At 37.7% G+C, this 20,828-nt stretch overlaps 1 protein-coding gene across 1 annotated transcript in view; it reads right to left on the reverse strand.

Annotated features, from left to right (window-relative positions):
* trpc5a (transient receptor potential cation channel, subfamily C, member 5a) overlaps positions 1-20,828 on the reverse strand; it is a 260,870-nt gene that overhangs the window by 40,146 nt on the left and 199,896 nt on the right. The window contains exons 14-15 of the mRNA XM_061709480.1: positions 20,111-20,306; positions 16,357-16,566 (exon numbers count right to left, since the gene is read on the reverse strand). Coding sequence (XP_061565464.1) covers positions 16,357-16,566; positions 20,111-20,306 — 406 coding nt within the window. The remainder of the gene's footprint in view (positions 1-16,356; positions 16,567-20,110; positions 20,307-20,828) is intronic.

Genomic DNA, 20,828 nt, shown 5'->3' on the forward strand with positions numbered 1-20,828 from the left:
TATCATATTTCCAGAGTCATTGTGATGGTACATCAACTTCCAACAGGTTTAATGAACCTCTGTCATGGTCTGAGGGGTCTGTATCACCTTCACTGGCACTATGTAACTTTGAGGAGCATGGTAGGAACCCTGCCACACTACTGGTAAAGCACTACCGCTTTTGTCCAAAGGAGCCGCCAAACTCAACAAAAGCTGAAAGTTACATTCTGCTGCTTTAAAGGGGACCTATTATGAAAAACCCGTTTTTCTTGTTTTAACATATATAAAGTGGTCTCCCCTCACCCTGCCAACACAGGAAAGATGAAATCCCATGAATTTCTGCAAGGTCTGTACCCAGTACTCGAGTTGTAAAAAAAAATCAGGGGGGGATGGTGGATTTTATCATATGGGGACAGATAATTTGTGCTGATTACAAATAATATAATATATTACAAATAATAGCACTGACCAAAACACCTGCAGAAATACTGCAGGAATGACATAGCAACAGTTAAATGCAGCCTTCTGTAAGCTTTAAATATCCACTGGGCTTACATCAAATACATCAAAACACAACAATAAAAAACAGTTTTCTGAATTTATCAATATGACTCTGTCCTTCACAGGATAAGTAAAATGGATCACTGCAAAAACTCAAAATCTTAACAAGAATATTTGTCTTATTTCTAGTTAAAATGTCTCATTTTAGTAAAAAAAATCTCATTACACTTAAAACAAGACTCATCACTGGAAAAAACAACAATATTCATCTGTTTCAAGTAGATTTTCATTTGAAATAAGTAAAAAAATCTGCCAGTGCAACAAGATTTTTTTTGCCTGTAATGAGAAGATAAATCTTGTCCCACTGGCAGATTTTTCTACTCATTTCAAGTGAAAATTATCAAATAAGTTATTTTTCTGGTGATGTCTCTAAATGTTGAAATAGAAGTAATACCATATTCATTGATGAAATGACATAAGAGATGGAAAGGGGGGATGGCAGTTTTACAGGGGGGATGATTTTGACCGTTTTTATTTCAGGGGGGGATGCCATCCCCCCTCATCACCCCTCAACTTGAGTACTGTCTGTACCCCCGCCCTGCAGAATCCCCCAGTGTCATGTGATTTCTACGGGCCGTTCTGAATCTGCGCCCGTCGTTACGTAACGACAGTCGCTCATTTCCATAGGTCAGCCTCCGTTGCTGAAACCACGCCCACAACCAGCTCTCTCCGCCGGCTGGAGCTTCAGCTATTGTTTAGAAGCGGGGAATCATGTGGCTGTTTCCACAGCGAGGGGACAGTTAAAATGAGGTTTTGCATCGACATTTACCCTCATAAAAGGATCAGTTCCCACAGCATGGACCCGGCAACTGCACACGAGTCAGCGGTAAGTGACGTTTTTATGTTATTTATATTTGTATGATCTTTTCATGGGCTAAGTATTTAGCTTAGCTCCGGAGCCCCGGCGCCGTATATGGAGCTGCAGGAGCTGCTCACGGACCGGACCGTCGAGGAGCCCCGGGCGCCGGCGGCTCTATTAGTACCGTAATACATTTTTCTTCTGTTTATGGTTTCAAATCTTCCAAGCAATGCACCTGAAGCTGTTCAACGACACATTCAGAAGACGCACGGCCCTTCCTTGAGCCAGCAATAGTGCATTAATGTTATTATATACAACTTATGTTTTATTTTTTTAACAATAAAGTTGCCATTTGTGAAAATTCAGTGTGGTGATTTCTTTACAGTTTAACATGATTCATTTGTCTTGTAACATAAATGAAATGAGGAATTAGAGTAAAGAACTGTGGTGTAACTGTTTAGAATTAAATTAAATGACTCTTGGCTGATTTATGGTTCCGCGTTACACCAACACAGAGCCTACGACGTAGGGTACGCGTCAATTTAACGCAGAACCGTAAATCAAGCTTAAGATCCGTTTACAGCGTCCGAGTATCGCGTCGAGCTGAGTGACATAGTACGCTCTCTGTCCACATTGAAACCGTTAAATTCGCGGCCAGTTAGGACAGTCCAATACAAAAAAATAAAGCAATGGAATTTATTTTGTCGCCGAAGGTCTGTAGCATGGGACATTACACCGGCTGCGTACACAAAGCATGTCCCATGCTACAGACCTTCGGCGACAAAATAAATTCCATTGCTTTATTTTACATGTAATTTGTTCCAGAAGTAACACACTTAAATATTATAGCACTTTTGAGTATACTGATGTTATTTGCACTGCTAAGGATTTACAGTATACGGTGACTTAATTTTGTGGCTCAGAATTGTGTTTAAGTGCTTCAGTTTTTCTGCATGCCATTGATTATCTCCATAGGCACATCTTATTTTTTTGTTAAAGGGAGATGTAATGTTTATCAATGTTCACTGCTAAAACTTTTATTTTGAAAGTCTATCCTTACTGCCGTTAACCGGATGTTAAGGATCGCTGCTCTAACCCCTCGTTCACACTGAAAGAATCACGGGAGTCCCGACGCCAGCATCTCGCCGCTTGGTGCATTCACACTGAAAGCGTCAGTGCCTGCAGCGGGGCGGCGGTGGGCGGGGCTAAAGCTGCGCTGCAGAACTGAAGGGAACAGTGGGAACAGCCTACACATATAACTACACATCTTAATTTTCATATTTCACCATAGATCTCACTTTGGGACGCCTTCTTTATATTTTAGCGTTATTTCCGCGTATATAAGAGTGAGTTTGATGCTCCTTTAACAAGTTTGGTCCGCGGATCAACATCAACCCAGCGAGCACTTGCGCCCGGTGGCTGATTTATGGTTCCGCGTCACACCAACGCAGAACCTACGGCGTAGGATACGCGGCGACGCACACCGCACCGCGTCCCTACGCCGTCAGCTACGCCGTCGATTTAACGCAGAACCATAATTCAGGCGAAGCTGCAGTCTGTCTGCGCTGATCACTACACACCGGGTCGGAGCGGATTTAGTCATGATGATTAACCTGTGTTTTGTGATTAATAAGCACGGGTTTTAATTATTTTTCGTTGGATCAATGTAGCAAATAAAATCGTTGGGACCATCCAGCTCCTCACCCATCAGTTACTGTTTCACGTGATCAGTTCAGGTAAAAACGGCAGTCAAACCAGCAAAATGTCATTTTGTTGGATGAAATATATTAATTCCTGATAGAATAAGTTTGTTAGTGCACAGCTCTGCTCATGTACGCATGTGAATGAGTGTACGTTTGTGTGTACATGAAAGTACAATCTGCATTGAGAGTTCTCGCTTCGGGAATCCCGGTGTATGATTGGACGACGCCTCGGCGTCGCTGCTGCTCATTTGCATAAAGTTCAGATTTTTCAACTTTCAAATTGACGCGCCGCCCCCGCCGCCCGACGCTCCTGCCGCTCCCGCCGGTCCCGCCGCCCCCGCCGCCTCTCGACGCCGTTTTTCATAGACAATGAATGGCAGCCAGACGCCTATGACTACGTTTACATGCACTCAATAACCCTTTTAAAACCCGAATATTGGCAATAACCCGAATTTTGACTGCATGTAAACGTAGTCAATGACTCCCGTGACGCTTTCAGTGTGAACGCAGGGTAACGGTCAGAGAGAATTGCAGGTGCGGACTGAGACGTTGGAAATAAACCAAGCTCCCGAGTTCAGCTGAAACTAAGAAGTATCCGTGTGCCGTTATTATATAAGATAAGTTATAATACTTCCCGTGTATAGCTTATCACAACAGCCGGCTCTTCAGCCCAGAGAGGCTTTGTCTCCTCCCCTGCTACACGTCATTCAAGCAGCCAATCAGCACAGAGCCTCATTATCATAGCCCCCCCCCGCCCCCCTCACCTCAGAATGAAGCACAGAAAAAGGCTTTAGAATCGGTAAAACTAGAGACATGGCCCACAGGCTGAATTTCTGATTTATGTAGAAAAAAAACAAGCTTTAGATTGTTTTTAAGACATCCAAGGCCTGTTTAAAATATACATTAAATGCCATAATATGTCCCCTTTAAGCGTACTCTTGAATTAAATAATTATGATTTTTGAAAACCGCGCAAAGTTATGGATAAGCCCTGAATGCAGGTGTGGCATAGAATTGTCAAATTGGTTTAATCCACCGTACGAATTGTTACAGATTACTTTTGTAATACTGTATTTGACCCGGTCTTTGTACGTTTTGACCGTATAGAAACGTAATTCTTGCCATTGTAAGAATGAGATGTACCTGCTGTACTCTACTGCCCTTACTTTTTAACAACTTGTGCTTTTTATTATTTTACTTCCTTTTCTTATCATTTTATTTCATTTTATTTGTTATTTACTGTTTAATTGTGTCTTGCCACTTTTAATGTTGATGTAAAGCACTTTGAATTACCTTGTCTTGTATTGTGCTATACAAATAACTGCAATGTTTGACACAACAACAGTTAGAACAAATGCAAAGGGAAGATGTATATCTGTTTTAGGAGTAAAACTGTGGAACTCATTAGAAAATGACCTTAAACTAGCAAATTCAATAAAAGCATACAAGATATTATTCAAAGCAAAGGTAATGGACACATATATAGAAACACAATAAACAAACAAAGAAGAATGCACACATGCATAAGATAAAATGACAACTTAAATTTGTTTTGCCGGTTTCCTTAGCATCTTTTCACTTTCTGTTTTCAGAACTATCATTATTATTACTATCATATTATTGCTATTATTATTATTATTATTATTATTATTATTATTATTATTATTATTATTATTATTACTATTATTATTATTTTGTGTAGACTTATGATACTTCATTTGTTTTTTTTGTATATTCTATTCTGTTAAAAGGTGGGCAAGATAAGCTTTATGCTTCAAGCCCAGACCTTTTCGGTCAAAACAATCACAATGTTGACCAGGGAAAAACCTGTGTTATCTTGTTTGTTGATTTTTTGTTTGTGATTGACCGAAATAAATATTTACTAACTAACTAAAAATAAACTAGCCTTGCATAATAGAGCCAAACACCCAGACAGATAGAACAAACCCTCCAACTTGATAAGGGTGTGCAAACTTTGTATATCTTTGGTAACTTCAGCTAAACAACATCCAGTAATTCTGCCAAATTATTTTCTGCGACACTGACTTTTCATCTGAGCTGCAGTCGTCGGTTCCCGAGTGCCTCCTGGAGAAAACCCTGTCAAAACAAACCTAACAAGTCACTTTTGTCCCCGTGCTGCTCAGGAGGTTAATGACTGTGGGTTTTAATTCATTTGCTTTCCGACAGAAAAGCCCATCTGCCTCTTAGCTTTGGGGTTCATTACTGCCTGCTGCTGCGCTGGAGATCACTGAAGCTGCGAGTTCTGTCTGTGATGTTCAATTACGGCGTCCCGGATGTGTTGCCAGTGCAGATTTATTCATGTGACTTTATCTGTGCTACATAAATAATCTCTGTCTCTGTCAATAAAGTGAAAAGAGCCACAAAAGCATTTTAGTCCTGATGTGATTTAGTCTTGATGTGATTGAAATGAGCATTTAATCAACAAATCAATTCAAAAAATGAAAAAGAAAGTGTATTATAAATTATGCTTTTGTCAGTCAAAGAATATCAGAGAAAAAAACTTTTCTTTTAATGTTTTTATTCCCTGCTTTCCGGTTTTGGGATCTGAGTTTCCTGATTAACTTTCAGCATTAATATGATGAATTATCATCTTCAACGTGGCGGGAGATAAAAAAAAAAGGAGCTAATTGTAAAAATACTCGGGTTTCAGGGTCCTGGGGGCATTTCCTTCAGACGTTTTTTCTAACGGCAGCTCTCTATGACTACGTTTACATTAGGGCTGGGGATCGATTCAAATGTCAAGAATCTATTCGATTCCGATTCTTAAGATTCAGAATCGATTATCAAGATTTGATTCGATTCGATTCAATTCCAATATTGATTTGGGTTAGTGTTATTAAAACAGTTTTTTGAGCTGTTGCATGAATTATATGACTGTAGTTATGCAACATATTAATACTAGTATTATACTGAGATTCAACAGCAAGTATTGCAGCTAATGATGCTGTAAGGACCAATCAGCTCCCAGAATGCTGATAGAACTGCTTTCAGAAACATCTTGGGGCAGAATTATCAAACTGATCCAGGGAGGAAACAGAGACGGATGAAATCGGTTTTAGTTTTTAAAACATTCCGTTTTTATTTGTTCCATTTTCGGTTTATTTTGGTTTTAAATTTTTGAGCATTTGGTTTTTAGCATTTTATGCAAATGTAACCCCAAGACAATATATAAAGTAATGAAATATAGACAATTTATGCAATTATAACCTAACACTTTAATGTTTTCATACCTTTAAACATATTTAAAGGCAAAAACATGGCACCAGTTATTCTCGTGTCCAACAAAACATTCCTTTTTTGGGGATAAACAAAAAAATAACCAAAAGTTGTAATGTAATGATGAAAAAAAAAAAATACCCAAAAAAAAATCTAAAAAAAAATTTGATCTTTAGACATATGAATCGATTTTTAGGAATTAATATGAGAATCGATTTAGAATTGGGAAATCAATTTTTTCAACACAGGCCTAGTTTACATGCAGTAAAAATTCGGGTTATTGCTAATATTCCGGTTACTGAAACATTCTGAATATTCCGTTTACATGGTAATTAATCATTCAGGATATCTGGATCAAACCAGCGACGCACGGAGAACATGATGACGCAATTCCCGTCATTTCCGCTTCTTCTTCCTGTATCCAAATTCAAAACAAATGCTGCTTCGCGCAACTTTTCGCTAACCTTCTTGTAAATCTCGCTATCCCGGTACTTTCTACCGTCTACAAATAGAGAAATGTTCATATCCTTCATTACATTTATGAAGTGATTAGTCTCCTCCTCACTCCAAAAGTGTGGCGTGGTCTTGTGTTTCTCTGTGTTTAGAAGAACTTCCTGGACTCAAAAGACCAGGATTCCTTGTGAACAGAGCATGTGCAGAAAACAAATTCGTGTTCCGTTTGATGGGGATATTCCGTTTGGCGTTTACATGACCCAATATTCGGGTTTTAAAAGGAGTAACCCAGGGGTCATATTCGGGTTTTTAAAAACTGGAATATGAGCAAATTCAGGTTATTCAAAGGGGTTATTGATGTTTACATGGCCGTGCAAATCCGGGTTATTGCCAATATTTGGGTTTTAAAAGGGTTATTGACTGCATGGAAACGCAGTCTATGATGTCATAGAGGACCAGGGCTGGACTGGGACAAAAAATCGGCCCGGGCATTTTGAGCCTAGACCGGCCCACCAGGTATTGATGGAAAGAAAATGAAGCCTATGAATGAAAACAAACGTTTTTGTGACACCGCTTGTACACTGTCTTGTTGGTGTGTATGTTCTTGCCTAATAAACCTAAACCTACACCATCCCCCCCCAGTCCCGTTATAGATGTACTTAGTACTGTTTCTGAGTAGACCAGCAAACTTGTATGGCAAGCCGTTTTAACATTTAATAGCTAGACTGGATATGTGTTGCAGATATCTGTAATTCAATTCCTCCTAGTCAAAAAGAACATTTCAGATATCTACAATGATATATTAACCCATTTTAAACAGGGGGAACACATTCTGACAGCCTGAAATACTGCTGTCAGAATGCGTTCCCCCTCTGTTTATCATGAAGGGATGCTCACACATCTTTCAAATTCATACTGCTGACTTCTTTCACCACCACAGATAAGTCCTGTGATTTTCAGGCTGATATCATCATATTTGACCATTTTAAACAGGGGGAATGCAGCGCTGCCTCTGTTTTTACTAACTAATGACCATGAATTGCCTAAACAGTGGGTTCTTCCAATATATGTATATATACACAATGTCTTTGCTGCGATGGCATCACTGTAGGTAAACATTTCTCCAAAAAGATTGATGTATTATTTCACCCACCCACTACTAATCACAGCATTATTAAAATTTAGTGACAATCAGGAATCCAAACACCACTGTCCCTGTCAAAAAAGCAACTTAAATTTGGAGATGGTAATTTAGTTTTATAGAATATATAAGATATTGAATATGAACTCATCATTCTTCAAATAGTATAAATAATAATATCAATAATAAGCCACGCGCTCTAATGTTGTGACTACTCCAGCCAGAGCTGCCTGGGAGACTTGCGAGGCCCTGTGTGGAATGGTCGGGGGGGGCCCTTGCGCGTGAGTGTAGCGAGCGCGCGCAAAATTTTTTGGGTTTTTCGGGTCGGATCGGGTGTCTATATGCGCAATTTTAACTCTCCAATTAGCAAAATACTGGATACCTTCCCCTGCCTCATCATCATCTCTTGCCTCGACGCGGGGCCCCACGGCTGCTTGAGACCCGGTCGGATCGGTGATTTTTGTAACAAATTTATCAAACGAGCCTTTCAGAGAGGCATTAAACTCTTCCATTTTCTTTAGTTTTTTTTCTTTTTTCATCCCTGATGGAAATTTCCTGATTCTGTCTCATTCTCTCGACATTGTGTGACAGTTTGTTCCAACTCCACCCGTCTGGATCAGAGCAGCTCGTGTTTGCGCTTGGTCTGATCAGTTGTGTTGAACAACAGACATTGCACATATATTTATTGATATGCACAGACTAGTACACATTTAGGTCTGTAATGGAACGTGACTGTTGATATTTATAAGGGAAAAAACGAAAAAAATTAAAAAAAAAAAAAAAAAAAAAAACGGCCCATAGCGCGAGGCCCCTTGGAGCGCGAGGCCCCCTTGGGGCGCGAGGCCCCTTGGGGCCTCCCCTTGGGGTGCGAGGCCCCATGCGGGGGCACGGTTCGCACACCCCTTGCACACCCCTTGCAGCGGCCCTGACTCCAGCCCATAACCAATCTAGTGGTACCAGTCTGGTACCAGTTGTTGTCAGGTAAAAAACAAAATCAAATGGGCCGGGCCGGCCCGGGCCAAAAAAAAAAAAAAAAAAAAAAAAAATTCAAAAAAAAAAAAAAAAAAAAAATAATTTTTTTTTTTTTTTTTTTTTTTGGCCCGGCCCGGCCCAAAATCACCATTGGCCCACCGGGCAAATGCCCGGTATGCCCGATGGCCAGTCCACCCCTGTAGAGGACCGATTCTTCATGTAATAGCAAGAGCTCTAGCGTCTACAACTGTGCTGCAGGGATCAAGTACCTTTTTTTTCTCCATTTTGGAGGATTTTCCGTTCGCTTTCTTTGATGTTTCTTTAAAGACGAACTTTAAAATGACGAGAAGACAAAATCCAGAGTGTCCTGATCCCCAGGGAAAGTCTTCACAGGAGACTGAAGAGCAGACAGACTCAAAGCTCAGGCCGCACTTTACGTTTAACTCACATTCCCCTCATTTGTGTCAACAGTAACACGACCTGATGTTGCTCAACGGCGGGAAATTATTATTATTATTATTATTATTATTATTATTATATTTATTTATTTGGTATGGACATCACAATAACATAGGACAAACCAAATGCACTGTTTGAGTGTTTTAGCATACATGCTAATTTGCAACACTTGTCCACAGGAGGCTTTTAAAAAAATAATATAAATACAATACAATAAGATATACAATAAAATTAGAGGATGACATAAGATATAAAGCAAAGACAACATTCAAGAGCAGAACCAGACCTGACCTATTCATGTAGGCACTGTTGTTTAGACTTGAGCCATAGTTTGAGTCCTCTGTTGAACATATTGCCACACGTTTCTAATTTTAAATTAGTCGGTAAAGAATTCCAGAGTTTTGCACCCTTCACAGAAAAAACCGACTCACCAAAAGAGGTCTTATACTTTGGGATACGACAGTCACCATTGGTGCAGGCCCGTGTGGTTACTCTACCAGAGCTCTGATGCCTAATAACCACTTCAGAGAACAGGGGTGAAACATGATTATATAAACATTTAAAAACCAGTTTAAGACTACTAAAATTCACAAAGTTTTCAAAAGTTAAAAGGTTGTGTTTTCTTAAAATTTCACAGTGGTGCCATCTCATAGGTTTCTGATCCATAATTTTTATTGCCTGCTTGTATAATGATGTTATAGGTTTTAGAGTTGTTTGAGAGGCAAAGGACCATGATGTGATGCAATATGACAAATGTGAAAAGATCATTGCATGCATGTATAATCGAGCAGTTTGACATGACAAATTCCTTCGAATATAACGAAATAAATTTAGATTTGGTTTGACCTTCTTGGAAATTTGCTTAACCTGACTGTTGAATTTTAAATTCTTGTCCAGAATAATGCCTAGGTACTTGACTTCGGTCACTACATCAATTTTTTCCTGGTCGATCCATACCTCAAATATGTCATTAGCAGCCCTATCACGTATAGAGAAACACATGGAGACAGTTTTCTTTAGATTAAGAGTTAAATATGACAGCTCAAGCCATTTATGAATGTTTAGTAGTGCCTGTGTCAGCTGCTCGCCTGCCAAGCTTGGTGTTTTTGCGGACACGTAGATGACAGTGTCATCAGCATACATCTGGCAGTTGACACGCGGACAGCAGTTTGGTAAGTCATTAATGTACATGGAAAACAACAGTGGTCCGAGTACAGACCCTTGTGGTACTCCCATGCTGTTAGTATGAAGGCTTGACTTCACCCCATTGACCCTGACACATTGTTGTCTCCCCTCCAGGTAAGACTTAAACCACTGCAGAGCTTCTGGTGACATTTTGAATTGATTTAACTTTAACTTTAACTTTAACTTAAATGAGAGCGCAGATCTACGGCGCTGGTATCGTTTAAACTAAATGTAGTGATCTCTCAGTCTGGTAGACACGAACCATCTGAAGCTCTTTTTATGAAATATTCACTATTATCCCTTCATAAACTTAATGTTTTTCACTCATGCTTGTTTGTGCATACGTTTATTAATAGAAAACAAGATCTTCCTGTCCCTTTCCAGCTGTTTTTTACTTTTTCATCTGATTTTAATTCATATCCAACTAGAACAGGGGTCGGCAACCCGCGGCTCTAGAGCCGCATGCGGCTCTTTAGCGCCGCCCTAGTGGCTCCTGGAGCTTTTTCAAAAATGTTTGACCTTTTTTTTTCCTTTTTTTTTCTTCTTTTTTTCTCTTTTTCTTTATTCTTTTTTTCCTTTTTTTCTTCTTTTTTCCTTTCCTTTTTAATCTCGACATTTCGACTTTTTTCTCAAAATTTTGACTTTTTTCTCGACATTTCGACTTTTTTCTCGAGATTGTACCTCAACATTAATCTCGACATTTCGACTTTTTCTCAACATTTCAACTTTTTTCTCAACATTTTGACTTTTTCTCTCAACATTTCGACTATTTCTCGACTTTTCGACTTTTTTCTCAAGATTATACTTCAACATTAATCTCAACATTTCAAAATTTTTCTTGAAATTTCGACTTTTTTCTCAACATTTCAACTTTTTTCTCAACATTTCGACTTTTTTCTCAAGATTATACTTCAATATTAATCTCGACATTTCAACATTTTTCTTGAAATTTTGACTTTTTTATCGAAGTGCATAATGAAAAAAAAAATCTCCCCCCAGTTATAACTAATATAGAGACATGCAGCATGTGTTGTCTTCATTCTAAGGCTTATTCAAGACTTTTCATTTTTTGCGGCTCCAGACATATTTGTTTTTTGTGTTTTTGGTCCAAGATGGCTCTTTCAACATTTACCCTTCTGTCCAACATCTGGTCATCAATTTAATATTACATTTAGATCCAAAACTCTGGAATGACTTGAATGTGTCGCTGAAGTCGACATTATCTTTTACCTCCTTCAGAACGTTATTAGAAAAACATCTTATTCTGTCTTAACCTCCAACGTCTTTATCTTTAATGTAATCCAGACCTTGTATCCATGTTCTCTTTTACGTTTATATTTGTCATTTTTTTAATTTGTTGTACATTAGTTTTTAAAAATAATTGTGCTAAATAAATAAATGAAATGAGTGAAATAGTGTGGATGAATGGCGTGTGGTGTTGATAACGGCCGTGTTGACGAGCCATCGGCTCTGCTCATCTACGCTCAACCGATCAGAAGACACTAGGAATGGGTGATATTTTACCGTTCACGATAAACCGTCAAAAAAATTCCCCACGGTAAGAATTTGTATCTCACGGTAAAAACGATAAATTCCCGTTGATGATGTTTTTGTGTAAAGTCGAATTTATGGTTCTGCGTTATGTACGTGAAGGAAGGAAGGAAGGAAGGAAGGAATGAGCCAGAAAGAAAGAAAGAAAGAAAGAAAGAAAGAAAGAAAGAAAGAAAGAAAGGAGACAGAAAGAAAGAAAGAAAGAAAGAAATGAGCTAGAAAGAAAGAAAGAAAGGAGCTAGAAAGAAAGAAAGAAAGGAGCTAGAAAGAAAGAAAGAAAGGAGCCAGAAAGAAAGAAAGAAATGAGCTAGAAAGAAAGAAAGAAATGAGCTAGAAAGAAAGAAAGAAATGAGCTAGAAAGAAAGAAAGAAAGGAGCCAGAAAGAAAGAAAGAAATGAGCTAGAAAGAAAGAAAGAAAGAAAGAAAGAAAGGAGCCAGAAAGAAAGAAAGAAAGAAAGAAAGAAAGAAAGAAAGAAAGAAAGAAAGAAGCCTGAAAGAAAGAAAGAAAGAAATGAGCTAGAAAGAAAGAAAGAAAGAAAGAAAGAAAGAAAGAAAGAAAGAAAGAAAGAAAGAAAGAAAGAAAGAAAGAAAGAAAGAAAAAAAAAGGATAAATTCCCGTTGATGACGTTTTTGTTTAACAAACATGACGGATCTGAGAGCGAGATAGATTTATAGTTACAAAGGTGGAGTTGAATTGGTATTTTTTTTATCATCATTTTTATCGTTATCAGGATAAATGCCAGAAATTATCGTGATACATTTTTTAGTCCATACCGCCCATCCCTAGAAGACACACCAATCAAATCTGCTCATTTTCAGGAAGAGTCTCTCTTTATGGTTGCAGGGTTTTATCGTTCTGAAATGATTAAAGGATTCTGGAGTTTCGCTGCGTTTGAAGCTGCTTGAGGGAAGTACCAGAGAATCTAAAGCCACCTACAACCGACATCAGGCCGCAGTAAACACAGGAGATCACACAGTACGAATAAAATTAGAAAGCTGAGAAGGAGCAGAAAATGTCCGCTTGGAAGACTTTCAGATTTCTAAAGTAGCGTAGATGTCGATGTGTGGCGCGGCGTCATAGTGATCTGCGACTGATGTGAGAAACGACCGCTTAATACTCTCAATGAATGTTCTTTTGTTTATTTTAACACATTTATTTATACCAAAATATCAGTTAAATTCATTCCTAATTACTATAATTTATGAATACACATACTTTTATATAAATATTTTATTCATACAAATTATTTTACTATTTAAATTTGCTAATTCTTTTTGTCAGACAAAACATTTTAAAGTTTTTTAATTAGGAATAGCCGTAACATGTAAGGTAATTAAAAAAACGAAAAAAGTTTTGTTTGACAAAAAGAATTAGCAAATTAAATTCTAAATCCAAAGACAAAATCAACTTTATTAAATCAAATGAATATTTTACTGTTATTTTATCTTTTCGATATATAGTCTAATCAGTAACTTTATATTTTAAAGTTTTATAAATGTAGTATTCTGATTTGAATGTTTTTATTACCTCATTTTCTTTTGTCTCTGAGGTCTTTTTTGCACAATTTTACAAATGTTCTCACATTATTCTTAATCTGTACAAATAAAATTAGGATTTTTATTCCAACATCATGTTGCTAGGGTTCCTTTTTCATCATGTGAAGATAAAATGAATGAATGCCTGAATCAAAATTCAGACATATGAAAACCACCACCTGGAAGTGCCAGAACAAGCTTCAGAGAGAATCTGCAGCCTCATTTCCAGCCAACACACCTGCCGCTGCAGGTCATTCCCCCTTAAAACGCTCCAGATAAAACACATTCCTGGGATGAAAAGGTCCGGGAGCAGCTGCTCCGTTCACACAGACCTTGTTATTACCTCACATCCAGTAAGGAACTCCACAAATACACAAAACCCTTCCCTGCTGTGACCGAACCGGTGTGACTAACGGCACTTTTCCACTAGTACCTACTCAGCCCGACTCGACTCGACTCAACTCGGTTTGGTTCTTTTCCATTAGGGGTCTAACGTGCCGAGTAGATACTTTTCTGTAACTACTCTGCCGAGGTTCTAAGCGGCTGAGTCGGCTGTATCTGACATCATCACACTACAGGCCACCGATTGGTCGGGGGGTTGGAGTCAGACGTCTGAGTCAGGATGTGACATCAGTGAAAGAGAGACTCTGACGGCGGTTTCTTGTTCATTTTATTCGACAGGCAATGGCAGCAGAAGTCTGTTTCATGATCCAACTCTGAGGTGCAGATGTTCATAAACCTGGTGGCTGAGGAGAGAATTAAAAATGGATCTAGACGGGCGATAAGGAACGACCAGATCTACCAGGAGCTCTGTCTCTTCATAGCTGCTCAGCTATTTTCAGCAGCGCTGAGACAAACCAAAAAAAATTAAAAAGCGTTGCCACTTGAAGCTTCTCTCACTCTCTCACACAAGCCACAGACCCAGCAGCACATCTATCATCTCCTCCAGGTTCTACATCTTTAGTTTTGTCTTCTTCGTTGAGATCACACAATCAAATACACTGAAAAAAGTGTAACATGCAGTTTTTCATTCAAACTAATAACTGCCATCTAAAACAGGATAAATTGTTTGAATGTAAAACTCATTCTTTTTGCATTTAGAGACATCACGTTTGATTCGTACTGAACTAAATATACGTCAAAAGGACCCAAAACAACGTTTTTGATTTCTCTCAAATTAATTTTTTTCTTCATGACCTGCAGGTAATATTTGTAGTTTGAGTCAAATGAATTGCACACTGCACACTACAGAGTCAGAGCACATGGTCCTTTTGACATCGTTGACCTCTTTTAGATTAAAGAAAAATGAAGGCCGATTGCCTAATGTGTTGCATATGGTTCATATGTTTAAGATTAATAAATACATTTAATGTAATCTGTTGGCCAAGTGTCTTTTTTATAGAGTTTATAAGGTGGGAAACAAATTATTTTTTGGGTCAAATAAAATGGGAAAAATATAGTTTGGATAGGTATATGTAAATTAATAAACTGGTGTCAAGGCAAACAATTCAATTCTAACCCTAACCCTTTGATTGATTGATTGATTTAATTGTTTATTTCGAACACATAAAAAAATATAAGATTTTAAAACAAATTCAAAACATACAGAAAAAAAAGCAACAACAACAAAAACGTAATACAAACAGGGGAAAAAAAAAAAAAACAGTGTCCGAAAAGGAGCAGGTTGAAGTAAAACTTATTTAACCCTGCCCCTTTGTTACCTCTATCATAAATTAAACATAAATATTAATAATAAATAGCTGCAATTACCTAATAGGCTACCAATTTTCCCATTAGTTGTGCCTTTGCACCTAACCAGCTAACAAACACCATATTGCCTTAACATAACTCCTCCTCAACCAAATAACTTCCCAGAACTTCCTTTTTGTACCGTTTTTTAAATGGATTTATATTTGTACATTGCTTCAACCCATCACCCAACCCATTCCATAAATCCACTCCAACAACTGAGATACACATGCTTTTCCTTTTAGAATGAAAACATTGTTTTTTTAAATTACATTTTCCTTTTAAATTATAACGCCCCTCCCTGTCACAAAACATTTTCTGTAAATTCCCTGGAAGTGAATCAGTTCTCGCTTTGAATATGATTTGTAGAGTTTTTAGTTTGACAATATCCCAGAATTTCAACACATGCGACTTTAAAAACAGTGTGTTTGTGTGATCCTTATATCCCACATTGTGATGTATCCTGATTGCTTTTTTTTGCATTCTGAATAGCGGTTGTAAATTGCTTATATATGTGTTGCCCCAAACTTCCACACAATAATCCAGATATGGTAATACTATTGATGAATACAGAATGTGCAATGATTTATAATCCAGCATGTATCTTGTTCTCCCTTAAACCCTTAAATCAGTTAAAAGTGAATAAATTAGTTTGGTTCAATTTCAATTTATTAGTTTGGTTCAATAACTAAAAGTTAAGAAAATAATTTGGATCAAGGTAAAAAATGAAGGTTGAGTCTAGTGCAGTATTATTGTTTACATCAACATAAAATAATCAGGTCATATGAAGATACTCAATTTAGATTCTGTGAAGTCAAATATTTTAGATGTGATATCTGGACATCATTTTTTTTTTAGTTTGAGCAAGGTTATACTTTTTTCAGTGTATGTCAAAGCAGCTTCACCCCAACCCTCCTACTTCTGCTCCAGCTGCTGGATTGTAGTGGAAAAGAAACCAGGCCGAGCTGAGCCGAGTAGGTGCTGGTGGAAAAAGCGCCACAACAGTCACCAGAAGCGTCGGCGCTCACTCACCGTGAACTCGCGGAGGTTCTCACACTTGTGCGAGCCCTCTCCGGGCGGCCGGCCCCCCCTGCACAGCTTGCTGTGGAGCCACATGAGCAGGTACCAGACGGACTTGGGGCTGGGGACGATGTTGAAGGGCGGCGGCAGCGTGCCGCCCTCGTCGAAGTAGCTCATCCACAGCTTGGTCCGGGCGAACTTCCACTCGATGTCTGCGTGGTCCTGCAGGACGGAGAAGGGATTCCTGAGTCTACAGGGTCACGGAGCAGGTATGACTGTTAGTCTGAAAATAAAACAATCAATACAGCATCTGCAACTATCATATCCTGCTCTGTGAGGGAGGTTGTTTTCAGTTTTGAGGATGTGAATCAGCAACAAGCAAGAGATCATGTAGTTCACATGACACCGAAACATTTTACCGACTCCACTCCTGCTCTTCATGTTTTCTGATTTAACTTCTTCACTTATTTGTGCAACTGTTCTGATAAACTTTTCAGAAATTCAGTCATTTTTTGAGCAAACAGGCCAAAAGTTACTTTTCTAGTGATGCTTGTCTTTGTCGTGCAGAAGATTGAACCTGATTATCTCTGATTATGTGCGTAGCCCTGTAGCACCCTATAATGTAATCATTTCCTGAAAATGTAATAATGCCTGAAAATGTAATAAAATTTGCACTTAACTCATTTGAAAATGTAATAAAATCCAATAACGTAATAACTTCAACAATAATGTAATAAAATATCTTGACTGATATTGTAATAACATTTTTACCAATAATGTAATACCTTATTACATTATTGGGAATTTATTACATTTTTAGGTGGGTCTTTTTTTTTTCAAAACTGATAATGTAATATATATGTTTATTTTCAGTCCAGAGTTCTATATTTTGTGTTTTAAGAATCTAAGAATGTTATATACGCTGGATCTGAAACACCAGAATGACTATTGGGTTAAATTGCAGACTTTGAGTACCATGTAATAAATTCCCAATAATGCAATAAGGTATTACATTATTGGTAAAAATGTTATTACAATATCAGTCAGGATATTTTATTACATTATTGGGGAAGTTATTACATTATTGGGTTTTATTACATTTTCGATTGAGTTAAGTGCAAATTTTATTACATTTTTAGGAAATTATTACATTATAGTGTGCTACAAGCCCCAAAGCCACTTGAATTGTTGGTTGGCATGTGGCTAACGTAGATACTTTGACGCTTCACTTTACTGAATCATATGGGAGTTCGAGCTGAAAAATGTTGGTTATAAGTCACTTGTACTGAAACTGCAGCAATCTATCTTTCCGTGGAAAGAATCAAGCCACAGAGACTTGTAGAAAGGTGCAAGTCCGGGTACGGCGAGCATTACGGTTTACCAAGAAATGCACTAAAACGCTGTCAGACATGGGGCTGGGGATCGATTCAAATGTCAAGAATCGATTCGATTCCGATTCTTAAGATTCAGAATCGATTATCAAGATTTGATTCAATCCGATTCGATTTGATCCGACATTGATTTGGGTTAGTGTTATTTAAAATGTTTTTGAGCTGTTGCCTGAATTATATGACTGTAAAATAACTAGTGAAATAATAATTTCACAATAATTATTGTGAAATAATTAAGAAATTCAGAAATTAAGAAAGAAATAACTCAAACAGGGGTTTCAATATCCATTTAAAGTGCAAAAAATGAAAGAAATTGCTACAGCTCATGCAGTAAACAAATCATTTTAGCTTGTCTAATTTATTCCTTCCACACACACATATTGCCATGAAGCACCCGGCATTTTTCAGAAGTGTCATGATAAACTGTGTCCGACTACTGGGATTAAAGTTCACCGGGAGAAAAATGTAATAATGAAAAAAAATCGTTCTTTAGACATAAGAATAAATTTTTAGGAATTAATATGAGAATCGATTTAGAATTGGAAAATCGATTTTTTCAACACAGGCCTAGTCAGACCGACGCTGATATATTAACTAGGCTTTAGTCTGGACTGCTGCAATCATACTTTCATGTCCATGTTCAGTTACAGACCGTCAGGACATGAACCGGCACGTCAAGACTCAAAGAGTTATAAACAAAAAAGCATCAAATTCATTCGGTGCACGAATATGAATAAATGGTTGTTTCTGGTTCGTTTTTTCGTTCCTGTTGACTAGTGATTTCATTTTTCTTATATGAAATAGAAAACGAAAATAAAAGCGTATTTTGAATCTTTGTTAAATCATATTAACACAGAAAAAGAAAAAATGCAGTGTAATTCAATATTTGTTTTTTGTTTTAAAAGGAAAATCAAATAAACCAATCGTTTTTTGTTTTTTGATTCCCACTCATGACGGAAAAATCCAATGACCAAAAGATACACTGACCGAGATTGCCAGATCTGACGTGATGTAAAACCCACCGAAATAATAAAAAAACCAGCCCGAATCATACATTCTCTATGTTGAAACCATAAATTATTAAATGCGGAATAAATTTAAACTCATAACCAAATGAAGCCAAAAGAAGTTCAGGTTCAAAACACTGACCACAATTAAATTGACTAGATTAAAGCAAATATAATATCAGTGAGTTTATTGTGTACATTTCTACATTTCTCTGCCATAATGGAAACTTTTTTGTTGATAATTTCTCCTAAATATTGAGCAGAAACCAGGAAAAGCAGCCCAAATTTAATCTCACCTGACCAGTCCTATATTTTTCAGCCCAAAGTCAAATGAAGCCCAATTGGGCTGAAACCCGCCCAACCTGGCAACCCTGACTGAGGCGTTGTCAAGCAAGTGTGTCTAACAACTGGAAAACAAATGTATTTCTCCTCAAAACGATTAAATGAACTTTTCCCTTTTCAAAGTGTAAGAAAACTTTTTAATGATGACTGGATAAATTCCCTCTAATATGAAGATTCAAAAATGAAGACCCTTGGATTGAGATTTAAGACAAATTAAGACATTTATAGAACCTTTTAAGGACCTGTGGCCGCTCTTCACGGGCTTAAATGAGGAAAACGATTGTTCAACGACATCCTGGCCAGTAAAAGATGGAGGAGAAGTGTAATTGTGTTCAGTGTGAAGTGGAATGAAGGTCACGTTTGTGAAGGAATCAGCTAGGGCTGTTCGATTAATCGATTTTAAATCGTAATCGCGATTATGTAATTAGAACGATGTTAAAACGTGAAAATCATAAAATCGATTTTTCACTTTTTTTTTTTTTTTTTACCTTGTCTGCACACATATTAATGATTGATACCATATTAATGATTGATGGAAATACCTCTCAATACCTACCTCCTTCATGGGTTGCATTATTATTTAGCATGCAAAGACCCAGTTTAGTTTAATTAGAAAATGTCTTGTTTTATTTAATTGGAAATATAACTTACTGTATGTTTGCAAGTGCTGATTTGCTGATTTTTTTTTCAGAGATAAAACTTTATATTTTATTATATTTTTTAAAAAAAATGTTAAACTTATTTTACAGAGTTTTGCACTTTATTCATTCATTTTTGGTTTAATAAGAGCAAAGTTTGCACTTAAAGCCCAATGGGGCAAATGTTCAATAAAAAAACAGCATATTTGAAATCATTTCTTTGCCTTTTGTCAATTCACAAAATAATCGTAATCGTAATCGAAAATCGGTTTTTGAGAGAAAAAAATCAAGATTTTATTTTTGGGCAAAATCGAACAGCCCTAGAATCAGCTGAATCAGCTTCTTTGAGTGTGTCGGGTTTCCAGCTCCGACTCGGGTGGAGACTCACGGCGATGAGCTGGTAGGAGTTGTTCATCATGGCGATCAGCATGTTGAGCAGAACCACCAAGGAGATGATGTTGTACGTCCCGAACATGGTGGCTCCAACAAACTCCGTGAACTCGTGGCGAGCCTTAACGTTGGTGACGTAGAGATTTATCAGGCCGAATATGGACCAGAAGAGAGACTGGAGAGTCTCAAATAACCTGGGCGGAGACAACAGAACACAAAAGACTTTTTAAAACACTGGATAATGCAAATAAAAGAGGTTTGGGTTGGTTGATGGTTTCTGATGGGCTGGAGAGGAAATCCAGAGGAGGTTTGAAGGTCTGCTGCATGACGCCAACCCAAAACGCAGTGAGATTTATAACAAACTGTGGTTCTCTCCCCCATCACTGTCTTCTCTACACTAAAGCGAAGTGGTCATCGTTACAAGCTTGTTGCCTCAGTCATTGGTATATGTTCATTTATAAAGCCATTCTGGGTAAAATTCCTTCTTATTTATCTTCTCTTCTAACATGGAAACAAGGAGGCTACAATCTCCGCTCAATGGACATTTTGCATTTGGTTGTTCCAAAAATAAGAACGGAATTTGGGAAGAAAGCTTTTAGGTTTTCAGCACCAGATGCTTTGAAAAAACTTCAATCCGAACTGCATTCACGAAACCTGACACCTGAATTTAAAGCTCTGATTAACAACAGTGGAGTTGAGACTGTCTGTATGCAAGT

The sequence above is a fragment of the Cololabis saira genome, chromosome 20 (genome assembly GCF_033807715.1).
Source record: "Cololabis saira isolate AMF1-May2022 chromosome 20, fColSai1.1, whole genome shotgun sequence".
NCBI lineage: Eukaryota > Metazoa > Chordata > Actinopteri > Beloniformes > Belonidae > Cololabis > Cololabis saira.